The sequence below is a fragment of the Pagrus pagrus genome, assembly GCF_965226575.1.
Source record: "Pagrus pagrus genome assembly, chromosome: 19".
Lineage (NCBI taxonomy): Eukaryota > Metazoa > Chordata > Actinopteri > Spariformes > Sparidae > Pagrus > Pagrus pagrus.
The window spans coordinates 2,156,764-2,167,651 of NC_140203.1; the positions used below are offsets into that span (position 1 = coordinate 2,156,764).

At 39.5% G+C, this 10,888-nt stretch overlaps 2 protein-coding genes across 3 annotated transcripts in view; one reads left to right on the forward strand and one right to left on the reverse strand.

Moving 5' to 3' along the window:
• The window catches only part of adamts6 (ADAM metallopeptidase with thrombospondin type 1 motif, 6), a 66,115-nt gene extending 57,468 nt beyond the window's left edge, over nucleotides 1-8,647 (reverse strand). The window contains exons 1-3 of one of the 2 annotated variants that reach the window (XM_084383994.1): nucleotides 8,497-8,647; nucleotides 5,516-5,559; nucleotides 167-584 (exon numbers count right to left, since the gene is read on the reverse strand). In XM_084383994.1, coding sequence (XP_084240120.1) covers nucleotides 167-266 — 100 coding nt within the window. In that variant the 5' untranslated portion in view covers nucleotides 267-584; nucleotides 5,516-5,559; nucleotides 8,497-8,647. Of the gene's footprint in view, nucleotides 1-166; nucleotides 585-2,407; nucleotides 2,684-5,515; nucleotides 5,560-8,496 lie in introns of those variants that run through there. The other variant, XM_084383993.1, reaches the window with a different exon arrangement.
• On the forward strand, nucleotides 8,494-10,222 carry LOC311275434 (placenta-specific gene 8 protein-like). Its single transcript, XM_084384001.1, has 4 exons — nucleotides 8,494-8,572; nucleotides 8,766-8,863; nucleotides 8,975-9,099; nucleotides 9,602-10,222. The coding sequence occupies exons 2-4, from the start codon at nucleotides 8,779-8,781 to the stop codon at nucleotides 9,704-9,706; spliced, it is 315 nt and encodes a 104-aa protein (XP_084240127.1). The 5' UTR covers nucleotides 8,494-8,572; nucleotides 8,766-8,778; the 3' UTR covers nucleotides 9,707-10,222.
• Nucleotides 10,223-10,888: the final 666 nt, after the last annotated feature.

Below are 10,888 nucleotides of genomic sequence, written 5' to 3' on the forward strand. Positions count from 1 at the left end.
GCCGGATGAGCTGCGGAGACAACGCTGCACCTCTGTTCTGCCGTGAAGCTCCAGAAATGTTTTGTGGACTACGACGCTTCACCTGACTTTCCATCAGCATGGCAGTGAATAGAAAATATTTTTAGGTGAACTGTTCCTTTACGATCCTCCCGGCCACCTGTCATACCTTGAGAGTTGTGTGAAAGTCTGTTGATGCTTTGAAACTCAGAAGCAGCCATCACCACCAGGCTCAGTGTCCAAGTCAGCGTCTTCCACAAAATTTCCATAATTCAGGGACAGCTGTGACATGGGGTGAGGGGCAGAGGGTGCTACAAGCGGGTTAAAAGCACGCGATCGGTCCGAAGCCACACCATAACAAGTCCATGGTTTGTCTCCTTCGCTCAAATGTTCTCGTCGTGCTCGAGGGCTCATCCAGGTCTCAGATTTCTCCTGAAGGCGAGCACTTCCACGTCTCACTGGCCTCTGAATTCATGTCAGCAGCTCGTAGCAAACACCGTAATCCATCAGACACAGTCGCTCTCAGGTGTAACTCCAAACAGGAAGCTTTATATTGGAAACTTGTCTTGACCGATCCATCTGCATTCCTGCGAAGGGAATCAATCAGAAGTTAAATGACCCGGCAGCTCTGGGATTCATCGCTCAATCAGAACCGTTAGTCAATTAATCGATCGAAGGAAAACAAACCTGTTCGCTGTTTATTCGACATGTGACACATTCAATGTCTCCAGATTCACAGACGCTGTTTGTTGTGTGTTAATATTTGAATCTTTGGCAAAAAAAGGTATTTAAAGTCGCCAACTTCAGGCTCTGAGTTGCATTTTTCCACAATGTTCTACAGAATTTTCTGAACCCATCGATCAGAGTTAATGATCCACACAGAATTAATACTTCTTGATTGATCGTTTTAGTCTTTATCAGGCAAAACTATGAAACATTCGCTGTTTCCAGATTCACAAACGTGACCGTACGCTGCTCGTTGTTGGTTTAATTCATTTCATACTGAACATGTTTGGATTTCTGACTATTTAAAATCGTCACTTTTGGGCTCTGATGGTCATTTTCCATTATTTTCTGCTGTTTCATGAACCAAACGATTAATCGATTAATTGATAACACATGTGTGGACATATCAAGTTGATCAGTTTGTCTTTTTAGTCTTATTTAAACAAAAATATTAAACTTTAGCTGTTTTATGTTGCCACCTTTGGGCTCTGATGGTCATTTTCCACAATATTCAGCTTTTTTACCAAACCAAACGATTAACTGATTAATCAACAACGATTAAAATTAACCGATCAACCGTTTTGCCTTTTAAAAATATCACAAAATAAGAGAAGAAAAGTCCAAAATAAGCTCTTCAAACTGTCCGAAACACAAACATGTTCATTTTAAAACGACATGAACCAACAACAAGCAGCAAATCTTCACATTTACGAAGCTGACGCGTGAAAAAAAGTCCAGAAGTGGCTGCTGGTTGATTAATTCAGGCAGCTTTAATGAAAACAAATCACTAGTTGGACGCCTGGTTTGTGGAGAATGAATGAGAAGTTCAACATCTCCTGACTGAGATCCACAGTTTGATTATTTCACTCAACCTTCCAACGACACTGAGCCTCTGACTTATCGACGATCACCTCCTGCAGGGACTGACAGGTCTGCACGGTGCCACTGACGCGTCACAGCCACGTTCATGCGGATGCGTAGATGTTAAAACAGCCTCGGAGCTGCTGACGAGTCGACGTGAGTTCATTCGTGCACGTTTTTGTTTTTTTGTTTTTTTTTACTCGCTGACGCTTCACGGCTGCATGTGTGAACTACAGCGCTGTAAACAAACGGAGCCAGGTGGTGGACGGGTGATGTCCGCCGAGAGTGACCGGATGACAGCCAGTGTGTGTGTGTGTGTGTGTGTGTGTGTGTGTGTTTCCTCAGCTCCGACACACTCCAGACAGACAGCGCTACTTACTTGGCCACTCTGACCCAGACAGTTGGCAGCCGGCCCGGGTGCATTACACCGGTACCTCGGCTACAAACCCCCCGAAGGAGCGTCTGCACGCTCAAAATAAGCCACCTGACATCTCCTCTGGGTGTCGTTGCAAAAAAAAAAAAAAAAAAAAGCCGAGAAGCTTCGTGAGTTAGTTTGAGCTCTGCAGACCTGCACCGCTGCAAAACTTTAAAGTAGATCCAGTGCGTAAACGTTTCCCAAAAAAAGTACGCATTTTGCGCGCAAAACGCCCCCAACCCCCCCGAAAAAACTCTGTGAACCCGCTGCGCATGAATGAAGAGGCTACACAACAGTCTGCTCCCTCACAGGATTTAACTGCTCACCAAAAAAAAAAAAAAAAAAAAAAAAAACTACACCTGAAACACACAAGCGTCCGTATTCTCAGCAGCGTTAGCGCATAGTTACCATGCTCATCTTCATCGCCAGCTCCGGTCCAACCGTGCAGAGAGAGCTCGGGACAAAAGACGTGTGCAGCTGTGAAGTTGCTCTGCTGCTCTCCTCTGTTCATCTCCTGCTGGACTCTGCCATCCTCCGAAAACTGCAGCGCGAGTCTCCGCTCCAGACCCGGACACTGTCACCTAGAACTGAAGCGGTTATTCAGCTGGATGCGGTCCAGCAGGGGAGTCTATTTTCAGCCTTTCTGTCGTCTTTTCAATCTTCTTCTTCTCCTCCTCCTCCTCCTCCTCCTCCTCCTTCTTCTTCTCGGAGGCTCAAAAAAGTGAGTTGAGGTCGCGGAGCCGCCACAGTCAAGACTGCGAGCACCAGCAGGAGTTGGCTCGGAGCTGCTCCTCCTCACTACATCGCAGAGACCGGGTCTGTCCCAGTCCAGGACAGCTCCACACTGCCAGCTTTTTCAGGGGGGGAGGTGACGTCAGTGCAGATGTTGCCTCTCAGCGCCATCAGCTGTGCGCATGTCCATCACAGCTGCCCTGAAATAACACCGCGCACTTCAGCTGCTTCACCCCGAGCACAGGAGGTGACCCACAGAGCGGCTACTCGAGTAAAAGTACTCCGTTACAAGTCAGGGGAAAGTCGGTGTCTTTTAAGGAGCACGTTTAAAAACAGCACAAAGTGAAAGTAACTACAGATGGAAGGTAACTGAGTACATTTACTCAATTCTTAGCTACTGCAACTTTGAGTATTCACATTTCCTGCTCCACTACATATATTTGTTAACATTAGTTACCAGTTACCTTCAGACCGTTTACTGGAGTAAAAGTACTCCATTACAAGTCAAAGTTAAGTCACTGTGTTTATCATTATAAACAACACAAAGTGAAAGTAACCAGTGTACTTGTACTTTAAGTATTTGTGTTTCCCGCCACATCACACTTCTACTCCTATAACTTTAATGACTAGTGACCTTCAGATCATTTACTGGAGTAAAAGTACTCCATTACAAGTAAAGGCAAAGTCAGTGTCTATAAAGAGCACGTCTCACAACAACACAGAGTGGAAATCACCAGCGATGGAAGGTAACTAAGTACATTTACTCAATTATTAGATACTTTTACTTTGAGTTTTTCCATTTTCAGCTTCATCTCTACTTCATTTATTCGATAACTTTAGTTACTAGTTACTTAATACCGGAGTTTTGCACACCATAATCTAGTTACTAGTTACCTTCAGACCGTTTACTGGAGTAAAAGTACTCCATTACAAGTTAAGGTAGAGTCAGTGTCTTTAAAGAGTGCGTCTAAAAACAACACAAAGTGAAAGTAACCAGCGATGGAAGGTAACTAAGTTCATTTACTCAAGTACTGTACTGAAGTACATCTTTTTCTGCTACTTCTACTCCACTACATTTTGTAGTAAAAGTAACCAGCGATAGAATGTAACTAAGTAGATTTACTCAGTTTTTAGGTACTTGTAATTAGTATTCCCATTTTCTGCTACGTTAGACTTCCTAGACTTACTAGAGTAAAGATACTCCATTACAAGTCAAAGTACTTATTAAATATATCTATAGTAAGTAAAAGTACAAAAGTATTTGCAACAAAGTGGACAGAAAAGTAACAAGTTACCAGTGATGGAATGTAACCAAGTACATTTACTCAAAAGCTACTTGTACTTTGAGTATTTCCATTTGAATCTACATTACACTTCTACTCCTCTACATGTATTTGATAACTTTAGTTACTAGTTACTCTGTAGGGGTAGTTTTCATATCATAAACTTCAGCTCTTTAACCCCTGACAGAGGAGGTGTAGCGCATTATGAAACTACTCCATTACAAGTAAAAGTAAAGTAAATGTATTTATAGAGCACGTTTAAAAACAACACAAAGTGCAAAGTAACCAGCAATGGAATGTAACTAAGTACAGTGCTGAAGTACAATGATGAGGTACTTTTTATGCTACTTTACACTTCCACACAACTACAATATCATACTTTTACTCCATTACATTTAGGTTACTTTACAGATTCAGATTAATAACACAAACAGCACTTTAATGCAGTGATTTACTCAAACACTTCTTCCGCTCCACTTCATTTTACTCCACCATATTTATTTGATTACTTCAGTTACTAGTTACTCTGCAGATTACAGCCACAGTGGCTCATTGTTAAATGTATTTATTTTATCGTTCATCAGATTAAAGACAGATTCTGATAATCACAGTAGACAGAATAAAAACACATGTGATTATCCGTATAATTGACTTTTACTTGTACTTTTGATACTTGGGTACATTTAATGTCAGATACTTTAATACTTTTACTCAAGTACTATTCATATGAGTTACTTTCACTTTTACCAAAGTAATATTTCAACGTGATTTTTTGTGTTTTTTTACTCAGGTATGACTTTTGGGTACTTTCTACAACACTAAAAGAAACTAAGTACATTTACTCAAGTCCAATTTTGAAGTACTTGTACTTTACTTGCGTATTTCCATTTTCTGCTACTTTAGATTTCCACTCATTTACTGCATTTGTTTGATAACCTTAGTTACTTCACAGATTACAGATTACATGCTGCATCAGGGCAGAAGACGTGCATTTTTGTATTCATTTATTTTATCAGCCAACAGGAAACTTGTACTCATACTTAAGTATATTCAATATCAGATACTTTTACTTCCTATGAGCGAGTTGAACTTTTATCAAAGTAATACTTTAACACGATATCTTTACTTTTGCTCAAGTGGGACTTCTGGGTCTAATTATTGATGCATTAACACGTACGTGGTGCTTTAATGTTGCATCTGGTCAAAGAAGAGCTCAGTTTAACTACTTGTGGGTAATTTATATTTAATAATGATGTTTCTATGTAAAATATTAATCTGAAAAGTAACTGCAGCCGTCAGAAACATGCAGGGAAGTAAAAAGTACAATATTTCCTTCTGGATTGGAAAAAAATTAGAAGAATAAAATGGCATAAAGTGGAAGTATTGAAGAACAAAACCCTAAAAACTATCTTACCTACAGTAAGTGGGATATCACTACATCACTATATGCCAACCTGCGTGTGCAGGTTGGCATATAGTGATGTAGTGATATCCCACTTACTGTAGGTGCAGATGTGCAGATGATCACACAGAAACCACGAACATCTGCAAGGAACAATATGAGAAAAAACAGATTGTGACTTTTGTTTGTCTCAAACTTTGAATTTAACTAATGAAAACTATTGTCAGACTAAAAGACATGAACGCGTTCGTCTGATTGTATCATTAACCCTGAAGTATCCTGATGTAAATCAAACACAGATTGTCAGAATATACTTTATTATTTTATTGCTATTAAGTGATACAGTGTAAAGGTTGGATGTGCGTCTGTGCTCAGTGTGGTGAAAGTCTTTCAGGGGTCTGCAGTCGGCTGTAGGTTAATGACAACCTCGTGTATTTTGCTGTAATTTGGCCCACGTCTATCTTTAGTCTGTAGGAAATTGAAAATCATGCCTATTCCCCGAGCTTCAGTCACAGCCGCTCATTATGTAGGAGCCCATATCATTACAGTCATTACATGCTCTCCTACACCGCCTGAGGAGGTGTCGCTGAGCTTGTGGGAAGCGGCGCCACCGTGTGTCTGAAAGGAGCGTCGCAGAGGATTAGAAATGCATCTCAGATTGATACGTTTTTAATATTAATTTTCCAGGAAATCTTTGCTCATATGATCCCGGATCACTCTGAACTTTTAGACCTTTTGGGCTTTGTACTACTCTCTGGCCAGGTGACCTTAAATATTCTCTGTTACTATAAGTTGGAACAAGGCGTGTCAGCTGTATGACCTGGATTTTTATGACTCAGGATTATTCACTGCAAACACAGTAAAACTGTGTGACTGTACTTCCTTTGGTGGTTGAGGTGGAGCTGATCCTGTTCCTGAAAACAATTTAAATTGGTACCACGCAAAGTCAACACAGCACAAATATCTACCTATGAAATGAATTCTCTCAAGAACATTAAAATAATCGTTCTTGGGAAAATATACAGTCAAAATATTGAATTTTTTTTTTAAAGATGTGTTTTTCAGCTCTGAAGTTACATTTTGTGAGATCTGTGGCACTAAATAACTTGTAGATGTGATAGAACCACATAAAAAAACATTTGGCTGCAGGAAAGTGAAAACTTAGACTTAAATGATTCTTCATTTACAACTATCGTGTGTCAACTTTCACCGTTACAAGCTGCAACTTGTGTTTTATTTCCTGAACTCAATGAAAAATAAAGGCTCAATAGGACTGAATGTGATATTACAGCTGGTGAAAAGTCAGAATAAAAAATATAACCTCTTCAATTTTCACTTTAAAAAGTTTCAAGGAAATTAAAATAATCCTTCTGGGGGAAATACACAGTGTGTTTATGTCAGCTGCAAAGATATTTAACAAGATCTGCTGCGCACTTTTTATGCAAGTCCAAATAACCCGACCCAGATGTGAGAGAACTGTACTAATACTACACAGAACCAACATTCCTTTTCCTGTTTTTCATTCGGTTCAGGAAATTTGGCAATTGTTATTTGAAGATTGTAAATATTCAGCAAAAACTATTTTAAGTTGCAATTTATCTGTAGGTTTTTTGGGGTTTTTTTTGGATGTTCAGAACAAATTTCAACCCAATCCAGAGAAAAATACGCGAGTGGTGAGGTGAACTTCAACATTTCATAACTGAAAAAGTAAGTAAGTAAGTTTTTATATGAATTCTTTGTAGAAAATCCAGGACGTGAGCTTGGAGGGCCTACGTGAGTTGCTTTGACCCATATACAGATGAGAGTGTGCAGGAACATCGAAACCAAAGATGTGGAGTAGAAGGTTGCCGGTACTCTGACGCTTTGGTAATAAATAAGTGCAGTAAATAACTGGACTCTGGAGCCCTGCAGTGTGCACAGAGTTGATTTATAAGTGAATGGCTAAATGGAAAACAATGCATCACATTTTTTATGCTCGTTATAGGTTTTTAATATCTTAATATTAAATTAATATGCTATTAAATGCACTAATAAGTAGAACTGAAATAAATGTACAGTTGGTATTAACATGCGTTCTGAGTGATCCAATCACGAGTGGACAGCTTTGGGTCAGCGTGTGTCTGAGTGACCTCTTGTGATCAGATCTCACCTACCTGCTCGATATACAAATACTGTATACACCCGCATCACCGGAGCAACCCGATACGACATTTTTCACACAAAGAAAGAAATATATTCATGTATAACGTTTGCCGAATTAACAAGAAGGCCCAAATAGTTGAAAATATTTGTCGACAACGATTCACAACGATCACAAAGCTCCTCCTGATGCAACAAGTCTCAAAATGTAGCATTTTTCTAAGGGAGTCTGGTGATTTTCTCCTCGGGACAGAACGAAGTAGGGTTTAGGTTGTCGCCCATTGGTTGATCGACATCAGAGTGTGTTGACCAACACTAATAAATAAATACATTTAAAAATGAATAAATTACTAAATAAAATGGAACATTGAACGGAAAGTAAATAAATACGATGGTAAATAAGTAGAGAGGCAAATTAAAACAAATATCAATTTATGTCCTGTTGCATTTAATGGCATATTCATTTATTTATTGATTCATATATTTATTTATTTTGGATTTAGGCAGTTTTGGTTTCACTTGTAAATGAGATTTTGATTTCAATGTGACCTCCTTATTAAATAACGTACGTATACTGCACATATAAAAAGCATTATAGTGTTAATAACATGGATTTGCTGCACAGATCACTTCAGACTCAGTGGATGTAAATATGTTGAATTCATTTTTGGAAGTTGGTTCATATTTGCATCAAAGGGTTTTTTTTTACATTTGAATAAAACATGTCAACATCCTCAATTTGTGTGTGTGCGTGTGTGTGTGTGTGTGTGTGTGTGTGTGTGTGTGTGTGAGTGTGCGTGTGTGTGTTTCCTGAAAAAGTCATTTCAGGTTTATTGCAGTATAGTGGCCTCGATGTAGGTGTGTTCAGTGACGTCCTTTACTGGAAATTCAAGCATAATAAAAGTGATAACGGCGATAACAGCTACTTTAAAGACACTCACGCTGTCTCTGGTCTCAGTCTGTCGTCCAGGAGTCTCCTCCGCCAGCTTCACCGGCCCTCGACTCTCCATCCGTCTGGTAAGATTTACCTCCTCCCAACGACCGCTTGAATCCAAACGTCATGTCTATTTTGTTTGATGCTCAAAAGGAAGGTGTGATTTATACTTATCTCTGCTGGGGGAAAACACACACAAGTAATGATCAGAAAATGGGCCCAGAGAACGGTGATAAGAACAAACATCAGTGACAAACCTTTTTTCATCCCTCACAGAATCATCTCGATCATGGCTGTGACCATGCAACCAGGACGATACCAGGAATCTGAATTCCAGACCGGCGTTCTCAGCTGCTGCGATGACGTTGGGACGTGTGAGCGCTCGTTCCTTTTCCTTGAAATCTGATGTTCACGGTTACATCTGCAGACAAGATGGAGATTTTTGTATTTTTTTCTCAATATATTTGTTTTTCCCTCCGAGTCAGGCTGCTACGGTTACTTCTGCTACTGTTGCCTCGGCTGCTCCATCGCCAGTGACATGGACGAGTTCTGCCTGTGTGGTTTGGGGATGCCGATCCGCAGCGTCTACAGGACCAAGTACAACGTCAAGGTAAGTTCACAGTGGACATGTGGAGCTGGAGACTGTAAGATGATTAGGTAACACTGAGTAATGATAAGACTACCTTTAATAAGGCTTACACATACAACAAACTAAAGTGTCTAATAATTCAAAAGATGTAAAACATGGATTTCCTAGAAGTAATAAAACCCTTAAAGGAACATTTCACCCAAAAAATTGATGTCCAAACTTCTCATTTGTATTTTTGTAGCCAATTAAAGCACTCAGATCACAAACGGGCCAATGAAAAGGGAATTATTATATTTTTGAGTCACTGTGAAGTGACTGTAACGTTGTGGCAGCTTCATGAGACACAGCCTTGTACAACTTCCTCCTGAGCTGAACAAAACCTGCACAGCTGTTTAACTTCCCCTGTCCTACATCTGTGTTCACGCCGGGACAAAACCCTATTGTGTTGTAGCTGTAACCTCAGGTCATCCAACAGAAGTTCATACTGAAGCACCTTTCTAAGCGTGTGTGTTTGTGTTTCCAGGGGTCAATGTGTAAAGACTTCATGATAACTATGTGCTGTCCGGTCTGTGCCACCTGCCAACTGAAGAGAGACATCGACCGCAGAAAGGAGCAAGGCACTTTCTAAACACACGCTCGTTTACAAAAGCCTCATACAGTCCACGTAATGTCTGTGGGGTTTCTGTATGCAGCTGTTGAAATGATGGAAAGTCACATGTCTGATTTATACTTAGAAATCTGATTAAACGCTATCACGGCATGTCATAAATCTGCTGCACTGCTGTGCCCATCGAAGCACCGATGAATGCAGACAATTGCTTAACATTTTTATGAAGCGCTATAAAGTATGATGTAACCTTTGAATGTGCTGTAAATGGACTATCATCATCATTTTCTTGATATCAACTTTATATCTTGGGGGCATTGACTTCTTCGACAGTTAAATATTAGCCGGCTGGGACAAAACTGGTTTTGTTTTTCTTATCTCCAAGCTGCAGACGTATTTTCATGAGGAAGATTGTTTTAATTAATAAAAGACATGTACGGTTTCTTAAACTGATTTTTAAAATGTTTTTTTTCCTTTGGTGACGCAAGTTTAAATCAGTTAAATTAACTAAACAAAAACAGCTTCAAAATGCCTATAAGTAAGTCTATCAACCTGTGACCTGGATTATAAATATCTGTTAAACTGTTATTGGAATAAAAGTCGTTTTAATTTGATTTAAAAGTCTCTTGTCGTCTTTATGGAGGACAGAAACAATGAATCAACTGATACTTATTTACGTTTCCATTTTATTCAGTGATTTATTCATGTTTTATTGTATTTATTTACGAGTGTCGGTCTTTGCACTGTGATTTCGGTCGACCATTAGCTGACACACTTTGAATAACTGAATAACTTCATTTGCATGAAGCACAAAGACGTGTAGAGAAAATGAGGAAATAACCAGATATCAAATGTGTCTGATTTTCATGATGGCCTACAGCCATGGCAGCGTTTTACTTCCCACCATAACTGAATTACCCATTTTGCATCGTATCTCCTGACGCAGGCATGATGACACAGAAAAGGTGTTTCCTGTCCCTGTGATTTGATGCATGTTGTGAAGAGTTTTAAAGGCTTAATCTTTAATTTAACAACCCAGTAAACACAGTGACTGTAAACAGTAGAATAATATTCAATATATATAGTAATATATAAGTAAAATGGCCGCCACTTGCTGTTTTTTGTGATGGCTCCATCTCTGAGGATGTTCAGGACCCCAAACTGTAAAAGTTTCATGCTTTTATGAAAAAGTGAACCACATTT